The sequence below is a fragment of the Tubulanus polymorphus genome, chromosome 11 (genome assembly GCF_964204645.1).
Source record: "Tubulanus polymorphus chromosome 11, tnTubPoly1.2, whole genome shotgun sequence".
Lineage (NCBI taxonomy): Eukaryota > Metazoa > Nemertea > Palaeonemertea > Tubulaniformes > Tubulanidae > Tubulanus > Tubulanus polymorphus.
The window spans coordinates 10,956,139-10,981,224 of record NC_134035.1 but is presented as its reverse complement, the minus strand read 5'-3'; the positions used below and the strand labels follow the sequence as shown (position 1 = coordinate 10,981,224).

Below are 25,086 nucleotides of genomic sequence, written 5' to 3'. Positions count from 1 at the left end.
CGTGGAACTTTAAGGCCATATAAATAAATTATTTGATTCTCGACTCTAGAATTTAGCGCCGCCTAGTTCTTTTCAGTCTGTTGCGGTCGGCTCCAGTCAGTCGGCTCCGGTCATACTCTTCGAGCGTCAGTCGATCGTTCGTCTGGGGTCTTAACCTGCTGAAATGAAAGCATGAAACCGAGTTCGATTTAAAAGGTTACAGTCCTCAAATAATAAATACAGAATTAAATAAACCTTGGACGCTGGAGTCCAGACTTTTTGAAATAATTAATATTTTTAAAAGTGGAACAGGCATGTTTAGTGGAACAACAGGCGTCAAATTCATCTGTGTTTACTACTACTACAAATCACTATTGAATTGTAAACAGTTGACACAGTGATAATTAAAAGTTCATTATTTCAATGGTATTTATCTGCCAGTCTTGAGCAACTGCAGTCCCAGGTCAGTGATGGACTGGTCAGGATTGACTGAGCCTAACCGAGCATCTTCCGAAAATTCCAGGAATCGAATGGTTAACTAGGTGCGTCCAAAGCAAATATTTACAAACTGATTTTAAACTTTTGTGTACACACGTACACGGCACGTTCTTGGGTCCAGTATCATCGGATATATTGCGTCCACTCGTAATTCAAACGTGTCCAAACACATTTCATTTCTAGTCCACACTTCAAACAAATTGATTTTCACACAGCTGCGCGCGGCTGATAATGAACTTGTCGAGATGATTAAAATTACGATCAAACGTTATGATTAGATTTCATTCATCAAATCGAATCGGCAGGCCTTCTGCTGTCCTAGAATAACGAGATCGTTAGAATTCGGATTAACTCTGAGAATATTCTCACAAAAACAACAAGAATATATACTTCAGGTTCGTAATTCGAAGCAGAATAGCCGGAGTGAAAGTTCAAACCGAAAGTGCGTCGCAAGACATACTTCGCAAAAACATGGTGCATATCGCGCGGATAAAAGCATTAGTCCTACTGCTATTTTTGCTGTTGCAAATCATAGTACTAAGTTATGGAGCTCCATTACACATACACCATAGGATCAACATGAAGGATCGTGCAGCCAAACCAGGGAAGTTTTTAGAAATCTCGATATATTGAGATTTGTCAATTTGCCAAATTATGTGTATTTAAGTTTAACATCTGCATGACAAGCAATCACCAGCAGAAAACATTATTTCGAACTTTAGATACTGTTTTTCCTCAACTAAATGAAGTTGTATTTTTACGGATTTTTCATTACTTTATATAGAACAAAGCAGTATACCAGAGCAACTTCCACTGACCAGGAAATTAGGTATGGCTCCCGACATCGCATTTTAGTCCCACAGCGCGGGGTGTTAAGGGGTTACGACGAACTGCCCACAATTCGAAAAAGGCCCACTTTTGAAAAACGACTTTTTATAGAAATTCCTATGAATTATTATTGGAGTTTAATAGAGTTCTTAAAATTTCTAAATGATTCATTCTTTCAAAAGCTGGCAATGAACGCCACTGGAAGCCTGGAACTGCGAGCGTATTTGCCGTTCACAAAGTAACGTCTTAACCCTCGAGCACATTTTCAAAAATGTTCGCATTCTAACGAAAGCGAACTGCCTATGCAAATCGATCACATTTTGATGAACTTTACCTTGGTTGGCTGCAAACTGTAACGAAAATACCATTTCAGGTTCACGCAGCGCTACATTTAAGCGTGCATGGTTAAATCTGGTGAAAAAACCACGGCAGATGATTACTACTGGCAAATTCGGGTCGCTTTTTGGTTGGCTTAATATTGGTTAGTTTCATATGAATATTCTATGGACGTGATAAATCGTAGCGAGCGGAAGACCATCCATTCGAAAACGTCATCATCTCTCGAGAACATTCCACTCGATCAAAGACCCGTCGAAATAGAAATGCGGCGCTTCTTGAAATGTAAACCATCATTTACTAGTGAATGAAATTAAAACAGTACCAAAAACGATTGAAAATTGTCTTCTGCAACGAACCTCGATTAATGAACTGCATGTATAAAAGCGTCTGTCATAGACTTCATTCAATAAACTGATAAACAAAATAGTCTGTATTCGAAAGTCTGGTGTGTTTTATTGGGAATATTTTTCAACCAAATGTAATTTTCTACATTAGCTATAATAAGATTATCGTGCCGTGTTTAGTTCGAATCGCACTGGCTTACAGCTCGGCGGAAACCCGAATCGCCCGGTCTCTCCTATTTCTAGATTCGGTTCAGCACGTTAGAGGCGCAATATCTAAGCTGCGCAACTTGACCCATCATATTTTCATCTTTTGACATGCTCTGTATATCGAATTTGAAAATACTGCATAATTTTCGACCGATCTCCTCGTTACGGACTTGTTGACGATACCCGGAATTCAGTTTACTGCCGAGAAAATTCTTCTAAAAAAAGCGTTTAACTTTTTTAGGACACCCGATGGCCAAAGGCTGTGGTTGAGAGGAGAACGAAAAACATTCAGACGGAATGATATTTGTGATAAACATTCAAACTTTATTTTTCTCATACACATATCATTCGAACTAACATTTTTGGAAAAAAATATGTTTCTCCAATCGAATATAGATATCACAATTTAATATAAATAGTGTTGCGAATTATTGCGTCGCAATATGTCATCATTTAGACTGTTAAACTACCTATTTCAGACCCTTAAAAATTCCCACCAAAAATCCTTTAAAACATTAATATAAAATCAATACATAAAACTATATAACAATTTAGAATCTACTATAGGCTAAATATTTGACTTTGAATACAAAACAATCTGCAGGGGCCAGTTGCTTAAAAGTTATTTTAGTTTGTGGATGAATGACTGACACGGTGACAAACAACACTCAGTCAAGGTCCGTTATAACACTATTAACGTCAACATTTTTCATACAACAAATTTGCCCTAACTAACTCAAATTCAATGAAAATATCATTCGTTATAGCGTCCCAACGATGAAGTACTTTCACTGTTCTTATCAATTGCAGTTGTACGCGTTAACAGTTTGAGTCGAATCTAGTTGATTTTCAATCAATTACTTACCCTTGAATTAGAACATTAACTCGCATCTGTCGAACTGCATTTCAGTCCTAAATTTTCAAAAGAATCTTTCGCGCAAACTGACCCTGCATCGAAAATTTACAAATTCATCCAACTAAATTTACGAATCAAATTCTATTTGTTAAATCAACATTTGGATGTTTTATGCTGCACTTGCGATATACAAAAAATTTGCAAATGATTTTCCCTAGCATCAGGAAAATTCAAATTCGTATTTTCCATTCACGTCTAATAATACTAAGTAAATTATGCCATTATTCAAATAGTTATTGTTGATAATAAGGTTCAGGCCATCTGGTATTTCCATTTTGTAGTAGTTTTCACCACTAGTGGGGGCGATTTGACATGAAAATTAATAATCCGATTGATAATGAACTAGAAACTATTCTGATTTAGAAAGTATTTTGATGATTTTGGAAGTAATTAAGCTCTTGTCTTAGCAGAGTAGCAACTACTACTCTTTGATAGCAGCGGTTGTCAGTTTTGAAGGTTTGATTTGATGAGAACAAACAATATTTTCATTCACTATCTCGGCTTCGACGCATAAAGTTCGTCCTTTATTTTCGGAGTCAGTAAACCGCTATACGCTTGCCTCAAATCGGACAATGAATCATCGAGATCAATACTTTCCGACGGTTTTTGGCGTTTGTCGTCGCGTGGATTCGAAACGCTGCGCGTTATCGGCATCGTAATCGGCAGCTGTGGATCGTGATGCCGCCGCTGCTGCTGCTGCTGAGACGGAGGGACGGATTGTTTCGTAGCGGCCGTCAACGGAAACGCATTGTCTAATAAACGTTTGGCAATCTCGGACGGCGCGCGATCGCTGTAGACATCGACGGAGGACACCGGTATAGGTGGCGCTACGGTACGCGATTGATTCAATTGCCGGAACAGATCCTGAATAAAAACAACAGATGATTATTATCTATTAAAATGCGTGTAGAAATCTGCAATTCGCAACCTGGACCCTGGCAACCCTCAGATATTCAATAATTCATCATCATTCTCACAATATCCACACTTCACATGAGTTCTGGGCTTCACTTGAGAAATTCCATTCATTGAAAATGAACTACAAACACCAGACATTTTATCATTTTAAACCTTTTATCAGAACACCTTTGAAAAGTGATTGTTCAGGACTTTGAATTGAAAATGAACTAACACTAGATATTTCATCTGAACATACTTTAAAAAAAAATCAAGACTTCACACTAGAATGGTTGTGAGTGCCAATAGGAAGGGAGTATGACTAGTTCAGGGGTGTATGAACTGACCTGAGATCGTTGCTGAGTGGATTCAGGATCATATTTTGCTCGTCGAGGCCTTGCCCTCATATTATGTCCGAGTTTAACCATATTCTGTCGAAAGAAAAACCAATCCAACAAACGTTGAAAAATAACTTTTCAAAGTTATTGGGATACTCAATAAAATATTCTATGACCTTATGGCGTAATTTGAAATGATTAAAACTATAAAGGTCTTTTCAGAAATTGTAAATGCTTTGCGTCAGTTACAATCATTATCAACGTAACATATACTTACGATATCATCACTGTAAGCGTACTGTTGACTGTCATCGTATCGAGACCAGCTACGTCGATGACCATGCTTCTTCCTTCTGCTATAAATAATAGACCATGAAATGAAATTTATTTTTAAACAGCATAGGAACATAATCGCTTATTGTTAAATTCATTTCATAGAATGGCTGGATTTTTTTCTATTCTTGAAAAAAAATGATTTTTTGCAGTCCTTCAATACTGTGTAAAATGGATTAAGAACTGATTCAATTCTGGTCACCCCGATACTTAAGGACATTTTTATGGTACTAACTTTGTACCCTATAATTCTTGGCAACAAACGTCTATGTGTTTGGAATGATGTAAACGTAGCAGATTATTCTTACACACCTGTGGCTAGAGGATGACGGATTACTCTGTTTTTCCCTTTCTTCTTTTAGCTACAAAAAGAAATTGAAAGGAATACATGAATCATACAAGTCAGCAACAGGACTGCAGCTTAGTCACTAAACGGACTGAGATTAAATAAGGAACTGGACAGTTTCCAGACATTGGTTTCGCCAGACATTGGAATATGATTAACTACATGGAACAGCATTTTTCTGTTGAGATTCTCAATTTGATACGGCCGTCTTGCTTTTACTTTCAGAAGCGGAAATGCAAACATTTTACATACTTGCAGTAAAAGCTGCTGTCTTTCCCTCTGACGATTTTTGTTGCGAATTTTCTCCATTTCGACGCGGTCTTGAATCGTGAAGTCCTGTGCACCACTCCATGGATCCTGAACATGAGAACAAAATAAGATTTAATGAGAAAAGGGTGTCTTATGCTATCGCTACAACTCTCAGAGTTTTAGAGACTGTATTGGCAATACCCGTGGCTTTACATTGGATTTTCCAGTGTACTTGATCCAACGATTTTCAATTCAGCAAATCAGCAAAGCCTTAAGCCCTCACAATGCACCAAACATTACTTAGATTATCAAAATTTTCTGTGGTCGCTTGTACCCTATTCCCTCACAATTGTTTTGCACCGGCTTCGCTAGATGCAAAACCTATCTATTAAAAATCCTATCTATTAAGAACCTGAATCTGCCTTTGAGTCTTCGGAGACATTTCCTTTGTTCAAACTGCTGAAGGCTGATCAGTACTAGTACTAGTAAATCAATACGTTACCATAAGCTTTACGGGAACTCTAGGCCTCTGTTTAAGCTCGGCGGCGAAGTGAGGCTGTACGGGCGCGGGCGTGAAATCATCTTCGACGTCGATGCTTTCGATATCTGGAAGAACGGTAGATCGTAGACGAACGGGTGGACGGACGGTCGAAGGTAGAGCGGGCATTAATCGCTCGTCGAGACGACTGAGCTTAGCAACGTTTTCATAAACTCCAGCCGGAGACGACTCGTATCCAGCCTGAAACAAACAAATGAAATTTAAGAGTTAAGGAAAAAAAATAATGATACCTTGCTTCTTCTAATTGACCAGGGCCCTGTTTCATAGACTGAGTGTCAGAGTTATCCCTAGGGGTAAATCCTCGATTTGGGTGACAACCACCATAGTAACAATGCAAAACAATGGTTATAACTCTTGGTGTTTCAGACATGAGGAACCTACCTCCACATCCATGTATTCATCAGTGTATAATCTATCAGCGGATGAAACACGTTTCGCAATACGAGGTTTAAAAATCACTTCCCCGGCATCATTATCGTCAGCAGCCACAGCCCCGGCGGTATTGCTATATTCAAAAATTATAAATAAACAATTTGGGTCAGGTTGGTGAACTTTGGAATTTTCACATTTTTTTCACATCCAAGCATTTGCCGTTTTCACAATTTTTCATAACAAAAAAACATTCATCCACGGGAAGATTTTGGTAAAGCTTTTGATGAATCTACTAAGATCATCCAGTAAATATCCCAGGTACTATAAAACAGAAAGTACCTGGGATATTGGATGATCATCCTGCTACAAACTTCAAATGAAATATATGAGCCCGGCCCTGGCTAGCCCTGTTGTACACACCGTCTGACCTTTTGTTTTGGATGTACAATTTCATTTGAATCTCAACACCTTTTTGCTTTATGATTTTTCATGCAGATATGCATTTCACAGAATTTTTTACGTCAAACTATAAAGCGCCATAATTATATAAAAAAGCGCTGACGAATCCGTTTGTTGGATTTGTTACAGAATTCATCGTAAAATCAACCTTTTTCGATCGAATTCAGGAAAAATGCGTGCGATTCAAAACATATATCAGTAAGAGTTTTCACTTCTCTCGACTCGAAAACTAATTCTGAAGTATATATTAACATACAAAGAGTTTATTTCGCTCGTAACTGGAAATAACCCGGAAAGTGCCCGCTTGTTGCCAAAACAATACCCATAAGACCGTCTAGTGCTGCCACCGTCCGGATAGACGGATTAATGGACAGGACATCCTGTCCGTTATACGCAGTCCATATCCGTAGGCACAAGCGGGCCGGGCTAGACGCCCAAACGTCGTAATACAATTTCGGAAAGATGACGATTACAGAAACAGTAAGTTTTAAACAGTTTTTTACATTTTCAGTCGATAGTTTTCCAAACAACCGGCTCCAAAATGGAGTGAGACGTCATTGAAAAAATCGAACGGGCGCCGGGAACACTGTGTAGCCGGACCGCCAAATTGAGTTGTATGTTTCTTACCTGTTACCAGATTTACTCATGCGGCGTTGATCTGACAGTCTTGCAATATTTTCCTTGTCTAACGATGGCTAGAAAGCGGAGAAAAACTCAAAAATATTGTCTGGATGATCTACAAAATCTATCATAAATCTCTCCAGATACCGGTCTATTTATTCACTATTTCGATATGATGTGGAATGGTTGATAGTAATTTTTTCCTCATAGATTTAGGCTATTCAGTTACCTGTCGTGAAGGAAATGGTGACGTTTGCACTGATGTGTTGACTGCCTGCTCGGGGACTAGTTTCGGTTCGAACTCTGTGCCGACATCGTGCGTCACCGGTTTCGTCGGGGAAGAGCCGTTTAGCGATAAGACGGATAGACAGTCCGGTGGAACCGGTCTCTCTACTCTCTCTCGTACATCGCTGTCGGTTGTATGAACCGAGGCGGCGGTTGTACGGGTCGGAGTAGGCACCTCGTCAACTGTTGATAGTCCCGATGGCGGCGAAATCGGTAGAGGCGCAATGGCCATCGAGCTCATCGAGTCAATCGTATACGTCGATACTTTACGATCGACTTCGTCAAATCGAACTGTTGTCGACGACGGTATGTTGTCCGTCTGAATATTTTCTTCGATCAGCGGAGTTCGATCGACCGGGGAAACAGTCGGCGTCGAGGTAGATTCTGGTGACATAGTTAACGCCAAGCGTCTGTGAGATGGCAATAAAAACGTCGCCAATGACATATTGCGCAATGTAAACTTTCCTTTTCGCTTCTTCGAGCCGGATGCACCGTCCGCATCGTCGGTTTTACTATGACTTTCTCTCTCGATGCTCGGGCTATAAGGAGCAGTATTTGGCGGTGGGGCTGGCGCGACTCGACGCTTTCTTCTTGCAGTATTTGGGGTGGGAGTTTGCGATGGTACTGGAGGAGACAGCGATTTCTCGCCGCTTCCAGAATCACGTACACTGTACCAATGACGCTTTCCCTTGACGATCTGAATACAAACAGATGTTATTAGACCTTTCATGAATGATTTGTTCTGGCTAACAGGATGTAAGTTGTCCATATCCAAACAACCTCCTCCCCTTGTCCACAAAAGTCTAAAGTTCACATACCCACCCTCCCCCTCGACCTTGGATGTATCTTATTGTCAGCCCCTTACCTGTTCTAATCGTCGATTTTCCTGTAATTTCCGGAGTCGGTCTTTTTGCATCTTGTGTTTTTTCACGCATATGAAAATTATGATGATGACGATGGTGAAGATCGTGATCGGCGCTACGATCGCGATTATCATCCACGTGGGCATCGTGATCGTCTCTCCTCCAACTCCCGGCGGTGGTGCATTTTCTGCCAAAATTGGCTCCAATACCTATACGAGATATAGATCGATTGTCAATAGTTTTACCTCAATACGACCGCAGATGCAAAAGTGATCCCTATTCTTGATGGCAAACACAATTTATGATTTACATAAAAAACCTTATGTTAATTTTGTAAATCCCCTGCGTTATGTTGTGTTGTTATGGACCCGATTTCACAGTCATGAGTTGTAAGGTCTGAGTTCATTTTAAAGAAGTCAAATCTTCACTCAGAACTGCTGATCTTGATGCTTATGGTAAGTCTTCCGTACTGGTTGGTAAACAACCATGGCGTCAAGTGCAAGACCTCTATACCGGTTTGACACATACAGTGGATTCGCGCCGATCTCCTGAATTCTTAATTCAGATTTTGGGGAATCTTATGGTTCGATTATCGTAATAAGATAGAATTCATAGCTTACCGGGTAACCAAGCTTTGCACTGAGCTCAGCAATTGAGAGTTTGCTGAAAACCTTTTCAGCTGTGTTCCCGGCAACCGTCGAACCATCCTGAGTCATATAAAAGTTGATCTTTGCAACGTTGGAATCTTTTCTTTCCGCATCTGTGACCTTTAAAATAAGCAGTTGAATATACTAGTTGAAGATCCCCAACTGAGAGATTAGTTATGACAAAGCTATGCATCTTACTTTTGCCTCGACGTTTCCAGACTGTTGCTCAGTCACTGCTCGTCTTAGCCGTCTTTTGTTTAAGTGGCGATCGTCAACGTTTACCGGTGATCTGCGACGCCGTAGTTTTGCAAGTGCTTTTATGTAAAGCAGTCGCAATCCTTTCCATTAAGATGAAGATAAACATATATTTAGGCTGAGTAAAATCAAAAGCCTGAGTCTACAGGGCAGCCTAACTTTAAATCAGAGGTAAACAAAATGAATTGAATTAAGCAATGAACTGTTATTAAAACTGACCTTTATTACTGGTAAAAAGTAAGTAGAATGTGAGCATTAGATTTGGTTGATTGGAAATTGTTTATCTATATATAGTCTACATTTAACTGACGACTATTTCGTGTACATGTATCCTAAGGTTATCGAATCTTACGCTTTTATGATATGCAGATGCAAATTGCAATACATTCAATAAATACTGGAGTTAATCGAAAGGTATTACCTGATTCAATAGTTTGTCCGAACTTTGAACTGAGAATGTTTTCCGTTGGTTCGACGGATACCATCACTCGTAATAGATCACTGACGGGTACAATAGGTGGGGTTGATATAGATATCAAGGAGGAAGATGACGATTGCGTGTGGGAAGGAGAAGGACGGATCGTAGTCGAGACAATCGTCTGCGCGTATTCAGAATCAATCATTGAGGTAGAATAATTCGACGATGTTTTAGTGATTTGCGTCATGATGAGCGTATCGGTTGTACTTGGATGAACTATTGTCACGATCGCAGTCGAGGTTTCCTTGGGCGAAATCTCTTCACTGGATTCTCTTTGCGTCGGTGAGACACGCGGAGATTGCGTTGTTGGTGTAATCAAGACGGACGATGATCTTGAAGTTTGCGTCATGTTGGGGGTTTCAGTTGTCAATGGAGTTGTGTCGGTGCTTGCCTGAATTGACGATTTACTATACGACGCTGGTGATGCTGTTTTTGTATCGATGGGCATCTGTGATATAGTATTATGATCTACCAGGCTTGACGACACAGTCAATGTTGAAGCGAAACTGCGTCTTACAGATTTTATTTGTGTCGAGAGTAGGCCTACCGATTTTTGTGAAATCGTTTGATCCGACGCAGCCGCCAATGTAGCAATAAACGTCGGAACGATCGATGTCTTTTTACCAGTTGGTATTGATTGCCAAATCGAAGAGCTCTTCAGAGACGGCGAAACATTTTGTGTAATAACTACGGACAGATTCGACTTTCGTAGCGAAAGCGTAGCTGTTGTTCTAAAAGAACTTTGTACTAATAGACTTTCAGACGTACTAGTTATGGACGAAGAACCGCCAGATATAACCTTTTCTGTTGAACTAACACTACCCTGTATCGTATGAGATAGAGACATCGAAGATGTAATCGATATTGAAGAAAGCGATGATCGAATGGACGGCCCTGAATGAATAGGCGTTGGACTGATGGAGTCGAAGGTATCATCACTTATGGTCTGTTTCATTAGGAGTGACGAAGTAACTAATGATACACCCTTACTACTCAAACTGCGTATCTGATCCGGAGTCTCGGTAATTGAGGATCGGACCAAAAGAGTTGTTGTAGGTACTTCCAGAAAGCTCGGGTTCAAGTATGAAGCGTGCTGCGTGAAGATTTGGGAAATGTCGTCAATAGGTTTAGTAGGGTGTGATAATGAAGAGTATGTGGTTGTTGAAAATATTGATGATAAAGTTGATCTATTACTGGTTGAATTGTCAGTCGGCTGATCTGAAAGTGACGCATTTCTCATTATAAACCATGTACTAGTATGAGCAAGAAAATCGGTTTTATCCGTACTTGTAGGTTTAAGTATTGATGACGAAGTGATGTATGTTGGATCTATCTTACTAATCCTACTTGAAGAATTTCCTATCGAGGAACTGTACTGATCGAGCGATAGGAGGTTTATTTCACTAGAGGTTGATTTCATATTAGTTTTTTGACTTGCGACTGTAGATGATGGTTGGCTATGTAGCGAGCTCTCTATACTACTGAAGGTCGTATCCGGTGAGGTGCTAGTGTATATATATGGGGTCTCTATCGTTGATTGAGAATGAATTAGCGAGGATTCTATTGAATATTGTTCAGTTGTAGCTATAGGTAACATACTTAAATTCTGCGTCAGGACTAGTTTTGTTAATAAAGGGACATCCCTCGTTAGGAATTCCGAAGTTGTTGGGGATGTTGTTCTCTCTTTTGACGAAGACGGTGTTGTTGTAGTTGGTATATGGGAACTGGTGCTATGATTTTGGTATTCAATTCGGTTATCTGTATCAGTAGAGATCACCACGCTGCGTGTTGAAAACTCTGATACTGTCGACGAAAAATCAGAATTTATCGATGCAGCGGGTGAAATCACTGAGACAGTGTCTTCTTTTTCCATATCTGGGTTCATGGTATACAACGTCGCTTTATTCCTGGATGAATAGAATATAGATGAAGATAATACTGTCATATTGTTTGTTTGACTCATCACCGACTCAGTTATAGTTTGAGAAATTTCATTAGCTATATCCTGTGATGGTACCAGGTTCAGACCAACTGTTGTGTTCGTTTCGAGAGCCGTTCCTGAAATCATATGTGATTCCGAAACACCTTGGTTAGAAGATGAAAGGCTAGTTTGTAGCAAAATCACTGAGCTCGAGGTTACCGATGAGCTGGTTCGCGTTGGATCTACTGATGTCCATGTTGTCAAACTGCTAGATGTGTCTTGTGGAAATATAGAACTAAATCCTGTCAATTCGAATGTACTGGATTGAGAATATGATGCTGAAATATACGTTTCTGCGTTGTTTTTCACCGATGAACTGATTTGAGAAGGAATCACTGAGATTTCTATTGTCGAAGTGCTGGATGTGTCTTGTCGTGGAAATATGGAACTAGATCCTGTCAATGTGATTGTACTGATTTGAGTAGATGATGTTGAATTATACGTTACTGCACTGATTTTAGAGGTCACTGATGAGCTGGTTCGCGTAGGAACTACTGACATTTCTATCGTTGAAATACTGGATGTGTCTTGTCGTGGATATATAGAACTAGATATTATAAATGCGAGTGTACTAGTTTGAGAAGATAGTGTTGAAATAAACGTTTCTGCACTGTTTTTAGAGGTAACGGGTGAGCTGGTTCGCGTAGGGACCACTGATATCTGTGTTGCCGTTGTGCTGGATGTGTCAAATATAGAACTAGATTTTGTGAATGCGAGTGTACTGGTATGAGAGGGTGATGATGTAATATAAGATTCTGTTACTAATGCGCTAATCTGCTTTGTAGCCTCAGGCATTTGTGTTGGTTTTGAAAGAAATGAAATTGACATATCTTGCTTGCTGGTTTGTTCTTGGGAAATAGATTTTATCGACGTGCTGATTTCTAACACAGGTGATGGGCTACCTTGGTAAGGCATTTGGCCTGTTGGGAATAGTTGTTCTCGAGAAGATGGAACCGATGAAAATTGCAACGACGATTTTGTCGGCCCTCTCTGACTCTGCGTGATTAGAAATGATTTTTCCATCGATAAGTCATTAGATGTTATAGAGTCAGCATAGTCAGTAGATGTTTCTAACGTTGAAGGCATCCCGACTCCAGTTACGCTTGATAACGAGTGGATATCAGACCGAATCGAACCATCCCCCTGAGTTGACGTAATAAACATTGGCATTTGTGAAGTTGTAATTGGAGCCATTAAGGGTCGAGTGCTTTGGGCTATTGGTGAGTATGGGTAGAGTGACGTAGATATTAAATGTGATGGATCAGATGTTGTAGACTTTCCAGGTTTGGCTGACTTATCAACATGGGATTTTGTCGGCTGGATATCATTAAACGTCGATTGAAAAACTGAGCGTTCCAAAAGCTGCGAATTTGAAACCGACTGCTGTAAGTCAAACTGAGAGTTGCCTCTGTGAGGAAAATGAGTCGACGTATAACGCAGTTGGAGTTTTAAAGATTCGAATTCCATGTATAACGAATAGTCGATACTGTTTAGTATCCTGCTCTTTATCGGAATCGATCGGCTTGACTCGTATAACGTAGTCGATGTTGTCGAATACATCTCAGATAGAAATTCAAAACTACTGTCTACTGGACTTGTTGAAAGAAGTTGGGCAACTGCCTTGCCGATTGGGATGGATAAGTTATTGCACAGATAGTTTCTCAAATCAATGGGCAAATTGATGGCTTTACCGCCCGACGAACTGAGGGGCGTGGAGCTGAGCTGAGCTTCTTTAGTATCAGACAGTGATGTAGACGATGCAACTCGTGATGTAAATATCATTGTCGAAGCCTCTTCTATGATACCAGAGGAACTGGCTGTATCAGTTTCGGAAACAGGATACGTCATAACCTCAAGAGGCAAATCGTATGTATGTTTCGTCTTCGAATCGTCGTAGGTCATGAATACCTCTTGTAATGTAGTCGTCTTGAAAAGCTGCACATTTTCCTTTTCAGTTATGAAGCTATTTTCCAGTTTTGAAGACTGTATGTTGACGTCGCTGGTCAGATCCTTAGTACGAGTGACTTTATCCAAATCAATGTCACTGGGAGATGCGTTGAATTCTTTTAGTTTTCTAGCCTTAAAATACTTTTGATCGCGATAGGGGATGTCTTTTGCTGCTGACGTATGTTGTGTGGCGGTGCTTGCTGTTGGTACATTAGACGAAGACAATGAAGTAATATGCGATGATATAGATGGAGTTGAAGGCAAGTTGATGCTCGAAGACACTGGCGAGGCATTGGAAGACACCGATAGAAGAAGTCTTTTTAAATAGTTGTAAACGTCTGCCAGATGTCCGAGAATGGCGCGTGAGTGCATGGCTGACGCTGCCGATACGACATACGGTTCACTGGTGTTACTGGCAGCGGGCCAGCTCGTTGGAAAAGATATCCGCGAGTTGTGTCGCATATTGTGAAATACGAAATATTTTTTTCTAAAAAATTGCACAGACAACATACAACTTGGTTCGTAGAAGCACTTCACCACAGGACTGAATGGCTCATATATCGGCTGCTGATCTGTCGCAAACGTTTTGTCATTTTTCACAATTAAGAAAACGCCTGCTAGCTTTGTTTTAGGTATTCGGGTAACATCTGCTGTTAGCGATAATAGACACCGTCGAGAAACAACAACGCCTGGATGAGTCGTACCATCAGGCGCGTATCGTGCCATCAACTTGTCGTCATAGGCAGCGACGCCAGCTGTGAACAACGTAAATACATTTTCTTGTGCTGTCGATCTAATGATTGTTCTTCTGTAGAAGGTTTCGCGGTGTAGTATTGTGTTCGTACACGGAAGGAAGATGTGAATGTCAATAATTCGCCGCCGAGGGAAGAAGAGACAGCAGGCGAAAGTAAAATTCGGTGAAGGGAAAGACGAAGTAATTAAGCAATCTATGGGAGTAGCAGTTTGAAGGTTGCAGAAGTGACGTCCCTTTTCCGAACAAAAGAAACCATTACGACCACTACTACCACTACCACCACCGTGATGATGAAAATGGAATGACAAAACCAGCACCGAATTCTGAATACATTCCTTACCACTTTCGACCGTTTGGGTTGAATTCTGAGGAGTCATTTTGATATTCGCATTATTCTTATCACTATTCGGTCCCGATGCTACTTCTTGAAAAGCGATAGGCTTATCCACACGATCGTGTCTGTTTCCATTCGAGGTTTTCATTTCACCGCGCTCCAATTTCTTGAAGACGTCGTTCAGTATGGATTTGAATATTTGATCTCTGTACAAAGCTGTAGAATAGAACATCGATGAAAAGTGTTAGGCTTCTTATCATCTACACACCGGTGCTTCTGAAGGGTACTGTACTAAAATCACAGCAATATCGATCTACACATTATATATTAATCCACACAACTAACTTAACTACGAATTCATGATATACTCACGCTAGAAACATGACTTACCTGTAAAAAACAGAAACATCGATACGACGGCTACGATTCCCAAAGTCGCCGGAATGAGACAACCGACTCTCATTTTCTCATGGCACAGTTATACGCATATTCGTGTTTTCATTTTATCGACTTAGCTTATCCGTTCTGTAGGGAATATCGTAATGAAATAGTTTTGTCTTCAGCGTTAGACCTCTAGAAAATGTTAATCAGCTCATCGCTTGTAATCCTCTCCCGAACTCGCGACGGGAGCTTCTGTTACTGATAATTATTGTACGTACTGTCGCGTATTACGATATTAATATTACATCGTGTGGTATATTTCTATAATATATAGAAAATAGATGATCACCTGCGATCATCGTATGCTCATCAGATCACCGAGAATGCTGCAAAAAATATATTCAAAAATACAAAAGCTTATTTAAAACAACGCTTGTAATATTAGTACAGCTTTGATTATTATTGTGTCAATTGATATTTTAAATGCATTGTAGAAATGACCTTTCACCGGAGTCTATATCCACAGCAACAGGCACTGTCTTGATAGGGGTACGACTTAGTGAACCTTTTATGACATTGGAAAAACCGATATTTCCGAAAGCGTGGGAGGAAGGGTCTGAAGAAAATAGTGAAAAAGGTGACTAAAATATGTATTTTGAGGCTGTTATACGTTATGTATGTGGTATGAGAGATGCATGAACAATAGCAGGTATTATTTATTTGCAGAGACTGCTGTGTAGAAAATAATCATCGTTATCATCATTATTATCATTTTTCTGTGGACCGATGTGTGGACCTGTGGACCGATCGCGCCTACTTGATTTCGGGCGTGATTGTCTACAATTTATGATCGCAGTTAGTCTGATTGATTCGTCATCAAGTAGTACAGTTGGCGTTATTTCATGTTTGCTCGAGATTACGAAATCTCCTATACGACTACGCGATCGGTTTAGAGTTAATCCTTTCCATCGATTATTCCAGGTTTTATCCAGTTTATCAGGTCCGCACGATATTCTCGCGTTATTATCGAATCGATGGATATTCAACGGTTCTCATCTTGTCTCTGTGAATTCTTATCAATTTATTAAACATTCTGACGTCCGCATATTAATATGAGAGCTTTAATTGAATTCATCTAATCGACCATGTACTCCGTATATAGGAGAAATGGCTTGGATGCTTTGTCATCTAAAATAGATGTTGTATCCCAGCTGAGATTATGTGTACGGTACCAGTAATTCGTGCAGGAATCAATACCTTATGGTAAACTCTGTTGTTATTGCTATGATTTCACGATGAAGTAAAATTAATTCACGAATAGTCTCTCTTTTTGAAGAAAAAATATACACCACCCATAGTAGATGTAGATAGTAAATTCAGGTGAAACGATACGAGCTAAATCCCACAACACTGATGGCTAGATAGTTTATGAAAATGATAAAAATATTTCGGGTGGTTTCGATCACCCTTCTTCAGTCTGAAAAGGGTCTAAAACTTCTAGACTGAAGAACGGTGGTATAGAAAGAAACCACCCGAAATATTTCTAGTTTTCTGATAAACTTTTTAGCTATCAATTCATCTATTGTGCAATTTTACTCTTAGTAAATTCAGACTTGAGGTGAGTATCATCTATCGCAAAGATCTATTCAAGAGAGAAATTACTTTGTCTATTGAATTGTATCTTCTTGTGATATGATTTTTTAGAAAAGTGGTTCTGTGTGGTACTTGTTCACTACGTTATATCTAAACAAGGGTAGGGCGATGAATGAGCACATTAGTATAGGCATTTTCGTAAACTACGTATGGGATCTGATCTATCGATTGAGGATTGTTGTCAGCCATTGACAAAAATACCGTATACTGTTTTCTAGAGCAGGCTGACTTTATAACTATAACCTTTCGAAAGTGTATTACCTTTATATGGTGAATAATCCTAATCGAACGAAAGACGTTTACATAAGCGAACCGACAAAAAACCTGCCGCACGAACGTGTCACAGACATCTGGTCTTATCTCTCGGTCTATAGGACGACTCTGCTTCACCAGACGCGACACGTTTCACGCGAATCGCTACTTATTCCATCGTCAAAATCGATTTCGTGATAGAAATCTACGTTCGAGCTCCGCCAGAAAATATCGAAATTAAATCTAGAGTAAAGACTATTAAGACGGCTCGATTCGGACCAAATAGAAAAAAATCATAGACACTCAAATCTCAACCGATTCTTTTTTACATTATACACGAACAAATTTTCGTTAAAAATCGTCGTCTTACGGCACGTTAAAGCCAGCTTTTTATTTTATGGCGGCTTCGGGTCGTATAAAGGAAGAGGCACAATCACCACCATTTTTTAGATTATGAAAAGTTGGTTTGACGTGTGGCGACGAAACGAAAAAAGTCGTTTCTCTAACGTGGCGTTAAGGCGAAAAAGACGAGGTTCTAACGCGGCGTTTCCATGTTACATGAAAGATAAATTCATGAAGATTGAAGTGTCATATCGTTCTTTAAATTTGGAATGAATCAGACGCCATAAAAATTTAGATAAGCCGACTAGATAAAGAGAAATATAATTAGTGATTTACATAATGCGTCTCAGCCGTCATTAAAGCGTCATGCATATCCTAATGAACGCAATAGACCGTTAGTACAGATAAAACATAAATACATGGACATTTATTTATTTACTTCTAAACATAGTAGCACGGTTACATTTCAGGCAAGACTTTAAAAAAAAATGTCTGACTATCCCTGAGATTTTTTCTTGTGGACGAATATTTTTTCTTGTGGACGAAACATGCAACAGACACGAACATGAATATTCGTGTATACGAATATTTATTGGTCACTTCCTTCTTCTTGGCCTATTCACCGTTGACACTTGTCTTTGGGGCTAGGTTGAAATCGCTGTCCCGTCGAATCGAACTGAAGCGACCTTTAGTTTTATTTTCGGGGTCGACGTCGCCGCACGAGCAAACCGGGGCCGAGAACTCAGTACCGTCGGTCAGACTGCACGAAGTCAATCGCGAATCGGCGGTCATTCTGCCGGGTTGCGGCCAAATTTTGCGGCCTTGTACGTAAACCTCGATTATATTCCGATCGTCGCCTGTTTAGAGAAATGATATATTCATTTGAAGTTACACTATTAAGTGTCGTATTCTGGTCACGTGTATATTGCTATCTGCACGAGAACGCGAAAATAGATTTTAAAGCCCTACAATATATAATACAAGCGCACAAGACATTGTTTTTATTGTGAGTTCTTAGATGATAAAAATATACACGTGGCCCGAAACGGACACAATACATGAGTTATATCTACTAACCATGGATGATTATGATCATTAGTGATGATGCTTAATGAACAAGATGAGCAATGCCGAGGTAGCGTAATACAAACGTTGGGCATTGGCTGCTGCTTGACCGGTTCAGTTCGGAAGCTAACCATTCAACTGTACGTATTTCAAGAATTTCAATTCTGATATAACTTGAGTCTTATCTCACACGAACCTAAGAAAAGAAACTTCTGGAACATTTCTTGGTGAAAATCACCGTCGAAAGCATCGATGCCGGAATAGTTCGTATGCGGGTCGATGAGCAGTGCGTCGAATTCTTTACCGACCTCGAAGCTGCCCAATCGTTCATCCATACACAAGGCTGTTAATATATATGAGAATAATAATCTTATTATGGACTTCATAGATTTGAACATTTTAATTGTACTTTCGTCGACGGTTAGTTGATCTATTACAAAACGATATTCTAGGAATTAGGAATTATGGATTAAGAATCCATTTAAATTCCAAACGTTTCCACGGTGTATGGAGGGAGGCCATGAAATATGTACAATATCTACAAAACAACAGGAAATATAAACTCTTCGCATGAACTCTTCGCAAAAAGTATGACAAAGTTATTAAAAGTACATACGTACTCCATTTACATTATATTAACTACCTGGGTTGTTGGGTTTTGTAAATATCAAGATTGCCAAAAAGAGTTCAAATTCAGATTGAGTTCAAGGATTTCATTAAGTAGAGTGCAATCAAAAACAAAATATAATTCATCACCTAAAACATTACGAGCGAAGCATAATCTATCATTTCTATCTCTCACTTACCTTCAGCACCGCCTAGTGTTGCTAAACGGAAGACGTCCTGGTACACCAGGGGGCGGTAGTCATCGCCTTTCTGAACGCTGAGGATGTTAGAAACGGCAATTGCGTTTCTCATAGCGTCGAGTATAGATGGGTGGTAACCACCGGCTAAATCTAAGTAGAAGAAATTCAGGAATAACTAATTAATAATTCTTAATAACACATTAATTCGTTTCAGAGTTACAGTTTAAACAATTGTCTATCTATCATAAGTCCAGGGGCCAGTTGCTAAAAGAATGGAGTTAACCAGTGGGCAACTGAATAGTGACAATCAACTGCATTGTTATTATAGTATTTATCCGATGGTAAACTTTAACGAACTTTCGAGCAGCTAACCCCTGGTGGAGTTACGATACCAATGAGCTTTTCCGTTATTTCTGTTCTAAACCTAATACAATTGGAGAAAAATCAATGTCTCCTATACCTGTCCCAAGTCCAATTTTCATGCCCCGATCTAGAATCTTCCTTGCGTCCAACATGCCGCTGCGTAAGCTGATATTTGAGTTGGGGCAATGGGCGATTGCTACTCCTCGCATCTTCATCAGATCCAATTCTTCGTCCGATAGATGTATACCGTGAGCCATAACCGTCTGAATGAACAACAATCGATACACACGATTAATTCCTACATAATCTGAAACGGGATTTAATCGAACATTTTACATTTGGAAATAGATAATTTGGAAATGAACAAGTAATTTGACTCCAAACACTGATAACCGTGTAAGTGCGACCTGATGCACAACGATGTATTTGTAAGTCATACTTTATTGGTGAGTAAACCGGCTTTATCATACACGGACACATAGTCCCTTGAGTTTGGATGCAATTCGCTAACCCATCTACATTCTGCTTCAGTTTCGCTGAGATGACTCTGGAAAAAAAATCTGCTGTTTTGTGAATATCAACGTAAACCTCTATTTTCTAATCTTCTTTTGTGGAATTTGTGGCTACTAATGACAGTTTCAAAAGCTCCGGGAAGCTTGTCTCCTCAGTACCTGGATGTAAAGATCGTATCGTTTGGCTAGTTCGCCCAATCCATTCTGCAATTCCTCGGTACAATTCGGCACAAATCGCGGAGTTATAACCGGTTCAACCAGACGATAATTACGTCTTCTGATCTCATCGATAAACCTGAATGTGACAAAGTTGTCTTACTAGTTATAGAGAAAACTCAACGTGGAATTACTGCAGAATTCGGTGTAACATCAAGCTCTGTGTTTTAAGGAGTCTTTAATCTGACTGAAAATGCGAACCTCTCTGTTTCAAGTAGCGAATCTTTCGCAGAAAGTTCTGTGTACTCATCAGGACTATTTCGATCCATATTGACTTTGCCAACGAGCGCTCTTTGTCCGCAAGCCTCTTCAAAACAAACGAAAATATAGTTAAAAAAGTGACATAAAGCAAATTAGATATTTACCGTTCCAATCAAAACAAATCTTGGTTTATGTATATTTACCGATGATATCACAAAGCGCAAGTGTTGAATCAGTGTGTATTGTGGCGAAATAGCAGGAAGTCGTCGTCCCATTTCTAAGCAGTCGTTCCTTAAAAATAATGAAAAAGGCACCGTATGTTGTGAAAGCAGTGTCAAAATAGCAATACGACGAGAGCCAACTTGTTTGATCTCTGACACTTTGTTCCCGAAACCGTTTTTCTCCTTTCTCGAAGGCACACGACACAGGGAAACGCAGGCACACGACACAGGGAAACAAGAACACGGTTCTGTCTGTTGATTCCGTGTTTTCCTGCGTCGTGTGCGTTGGGTTCTGCTATAAATACTGTCAGAATCATGATCACATTTCTACGTTCTTAATAATGATGACTATCCGGTATGCTTCGTGTCAATTCATGTCAATAAAAAAATGGTCAATTTCATCTTTTCTTTCAAAGTTTTTTTCTACTAAATTGTGTAGAAAGTGATTTGCATCTCGAATTGAATATCTCGTTTTAGTTCGGTTCCAATTTATTCAAAAACGCATACTCACCACGGCCTTGGTATAGGCAACCGCGGCAAAGTCTAAATCGTCGAATTTTGCCTCGGTCGGGAACGTATGTTTCTCCAACCAATCTAACAACACTAATCCTAAATTACTCCCGCAGAATACGTACTGTGATGCGTGTACGTGACAGTCAACAAAACCGGGAATCATGAATTGACTATCACGAAAAAATAGAGAGAACAAACATGCGAAATGTATTCGTTAAAATCAGATTTTCTTCGTAACAGAGTTAAAAATCGTACGAGCGTTTTTCTAGCCTGACATATTGAAGACACAATTATTCCTTAAAGAGAATTAGCCAGAAAGGGAGAGGGGTAGAGGGAGAGGGGTAGAGGGCTAGATGGGGGAGGGGGAGGCTAGATGGAGAGGTGTTGAGGTAGGGGAACTGAAATTCTATTTGTACGACCTCCAGCCACCCAGTACCACAGAGTTGTGAGCTAAATTTGACTATAGAGTTTAAACCACTGAGAATGAACTGATTTCATCTGGGAGTTAACTCGAGTCTGGAACTGGGGTCAGGTTTAAACGCAAAATGTTCAATTCATCGTTATACGGTCGTGTTGAATCGATACTCACCCGAAATGCATCGCGTGAACATTACAACTGGGGATGCTGAATTCTTTTCTAACGTGTGGTAGTTGTTTAATTTCTTTCACGAATATAATCTAAAAGCCAGGGCGAAAAGAATAATTCTAAATGATTCGAAGTCTTTCACCAGGTTATTACATATAAATCGCACACTATTTCGTGGGCCCATTTTCTAAACTGTTTTTATCACCAAGGCCGAGGTGAAATTAGTTATACAGTCAAGTTGACTGATTGGAATATTCTGCATGATTTCGCTTCGTTATGTACAACTGGAAAGGAATATAGCGATTATCTCATCGAAAAAAAAACGGATCATATTTTATAGAATAGAATGTCAATCTAATGTAATTTAATTCGTAAATAAAGAATAATTAAAGAATGGTCTCAAAGCTCTTCCGTATTATCATTTCTATCATCATCGAACATTTAAGAAGACATCGACAGGTAGGAAATTTATTCAAAATTCCGAATTTTTGGTTTTCCTCAAAAAACCGTTATCGAGGAATTAGATCATTATCAATATCAGCTCCTTGATAATGGTTTTAGAGGAAAAATCGAAAATTCAGATTTTGATTAGATTTCAAAGTTTTATTTTGATGACGGCATACAAAAAGTGGAAAAAGCTACGTGGGATCTTACAATGCTGATACTGTTTCTTTTATTGTTTTTTGTTCGTTCTTACATATTTACCTTGCCATTCTGAACGCCAACGACCGTGTCTTCCAAGATTTCTACCTCGGTTTGTTTTTTCGTGCAATGGATAAATGTTCCCAGGTAACAGTGAACGTCGCTTGTTGGCGAGGCCATTTTCTTCTGGTGTCTGAAAAGTAGTAATGACCCGGACGCGACTAGACCTGACTGAGGACGAAATGGTCTTTTTAACGAACTGGTGCATTCAATACTTACGGACTTAACGAAAGACCGAGTGTCGTAAAACGCTTTATCTATAAATCATTCCCCAGTGTTAAACATAATCCGTTTAAAAGATTGTCATATTATGACAGACAGCTTTGAAATCTGAGTGTACAGGAATAAAACTTCCGTGCTAGTTCTAGAAACATTACCTTATAAGATAATAAGATAAAATCCCACTATGATCTCTAGGGTGAGATCGAAACGTCGTGTAACTTACATTTTCTGAATAGATAAATTCTCGATTTTGAAATTCTTTTAATTTGTACATAGTGGTTTTTATCATATTATCCGTTCAACCACGTTTGAGTGTGGTTATTGTACCATTACCTTAAGATTTTTTGTCCTTTGAATGATAATTCAGACGCATGAATCTTCGTATACCGTGCAAGAACTTTCACCAAGACGGTTGATATCGAGGTAAACTTCTGAGCACGTTCAGTTCAGGCTGATAAGTTAGACTATAATCGTATTGATTTTGAGATAACGCTTCAGTTGTTTACTTAGGTTGTAAAAGTACTACAAACTCTCAATTGATCAGAATTCAATATGGTTTTACGACATCGGATCTTTTTTTTCCAAACAAAGATACATTGTCTGACAATAGTGATTTATTACGCATTGTATCGCGCGAGTTAATCAAAAGGTCGAAATGTCCTGGTCACGTAGCGTAGAAATAACGTGTAGAAATGTATATGTTTCTATTAAACGTCGTTCAAAGGAAGGTCAAAGAAGGATAGGACGTCACGATTAGCAAATCATTAGGGAAAATATAGTCAAGTGGCCTTAGAAGAGTTAGCAGATCCAATCACTGGTCAGAATTTGATGAGGAGATAAATGGATTTATGAGGCATTGTAGGGACTCTATGACATCATGAGCGTGACGTCATAGTCTGTTTGACCGTTTAAGACTTGTCGTCATACAACTATCACTGTTATGATTGTTCCATCAATTGGTCGTTTCGCTTATTCATTCACTGTCCTTATACGTAAATCGAGAATTGGACTACTCAATGATTCTTTTTCCCCTTTTTTCACCACCCGAGTGCTTACGCCAGCGACCTTCAGGCTTCTCTCGGCCCGCACAGAACGCTTCATTTCATTAACCCTCTTAACTAATTAATTGTGCTTGTTATTAAAATCTAATTTCTTTTTACGTCTTGTCTTTTCAACTATCTTTTTGTATACAAGGAAAATTTCTTTTGCTCTCCGTAAAATAAACTTGGATTGGAATATCATGGTCTTTTCCAAATTTTCGGGTGTCCGTCAACATTGCGTCGGTCACGTGTGAAAGCGTCCCATACCTCAACAACGACCGTACGACCGCCGCACGTATAACGAAATCGAAAAGATAAAAATGCGCAATGGTATTTAGACTAGAATTCAAATACGCCGATGATCAATACTTCTGACTTTTTAAATTGCATTTTCATTAGTTTCGTAAGCTTCGCGAGCATTCTAATAATTTTTTGCTTTTTTGTTGTTGTTGAAAAAATACGATAAATTCTGAAGTATTCGCTGCAAATATAGTTCATTCGAGGAGGCGAGCAATGCAATCGATTCGCAGTTTGAAACCCGTGAATCCCCGCGGCGGAACATCTTTAAATCTATTCGTCCGTGTGGATGGACCACGCTTGAATACGAAGGACGCGTCGTTTGCACCGCGCTTCGAGGGCATCCGAGGACATCTGTATACATCTGACTGTTGCGCGGTGCGTTCACCGGCAACGCGGTGATTCAAACGTCGATTATAATGCACGCGATCTGTATATCACATATACACCAGAAGAATGGACTATAATGTAACGTATTGCTTCGGTAGAATTTCAGGCGGATTTTCGCGCGTGTTTGGAGGATAAACTGTTCAGAATACTGAAAAAATAACATTTGCATATGTACATAGTTTCATCACATTTACATGGATTCTATAGCAATACTTTATAAGGTAAGCATTTACACATATTCACTCTTATCCGACGTGCCAAAATTTGAAAAGTAAGCACTGAAGGGTTCTATCGTCCACCGATGCAATCTGAGTAGCGTTAGTTTCCGGCTTTCACGGGCGATGGTGAAGATCTCAGCCCTCGGGGACAACAGCAGCTTTATAACCATTGATGGAATTCGCCGTTCGTTTTGAAAAGAAGATACAAAATCTCGCACTTAGAATAAAATACTAAATAAAGTACGAAATGTTCCTTGAGCGAATATCTATTCGACAT

General features: G+C 39.5%; 2 protein-coding genes across 6 annotated transcripts; both read right to left on the bottom strand.

Moving 5' to 3' along the window:
- Positions 1 to 2,506: 2,506 nt before the first annotated feature.
- LOC141913342 (uncharacterized) lies at positions 2,507 to 14,113 on the bottom strand. Its single transcript, XM_074804847.1, has 14 exons — positions 13,486 to 14,113; positions 11,663 to 11,871; positions 9,818 to 10,261; positions 9,054 to 9,200; positions 8,436 to 8,642; positions 7,515 to 8,267; positions 7,292 to 7,359; positions 6,215 to 6,338; positions 5,777 to 6,013; positions 5,278 to 5,382; positions 4,992 to 5,041; positions 4,624 to 4,702; positions 4,356 to 4,439; positions 2,507 to 3,975 (listed from the first exon to the last, which is right to left on the bottom strand). The coding sequence occupies exons 1-14, from the start codon at positions 14,111 to 14,113 to the stop codon at positions 3,604 to 3,606; spliced, it is 3,507 nt and encodes a 1,168-aa protein (XP_074660948.1). The 3' UTR covers positions 2,507 to 3,603.
- Positions 14,114 to 17,914: 3,801 nt separating this feature from the next.
- LOC141912722 (guanine deaminase-like) lies at positions 17,915 to 23,301 on the bottom strand. 5 transcript variants are annotated; one of them, XM_074804080.1, is made up of 12 exons: positions 23,198 to 23,301; positions 22,646 to 22,899; positions 21,944 to 22,032; positions 21,353 to 21,524; positions 20,824 to 20,911; positions 20,621 to 20,726; positions 20,363 to 20,498; positions 20,131 to 20,238; positions 19,789 to 19,954; positions 19,329 to 19,478; positions 18,719 to 18,865; positions 17,915 to 18,314 (listed from the first exon to the last, which is right to left on the bottom strand). In XM_074804080.1, exons 2-12 carry the CDS (start codon positions 22,760 to 22,762, stop codon positions 18,073 to 18,075), a joined length of 1,521 nt encoding a protein of 506 aa, XP_074660181.1. In that variant the 5' UTR covers positions 22,763 to 22,899; positions 23,198 to 23,301; the 3' UTR covers positions 17,915 to 18,072. The 5 variants fall into 5 exon arrangements, 4 of the variants coding, with proteins under 4 accessions (XP_074660181.1, XP_074660179.1, XP_074660180.1 ...); XM_074804078.1 differs by having other exon boundaries at positions 22,646 to 23,006; positions 23,198 to 23,285; XM_074804079.1 differs by having other exon boundaries at positions 22,646 to 22,972; positions 23,198 to 23,279.
- Between the last annotated feature and the right edge of the window lie 1,785 nt (positions 23,302 to 25,086).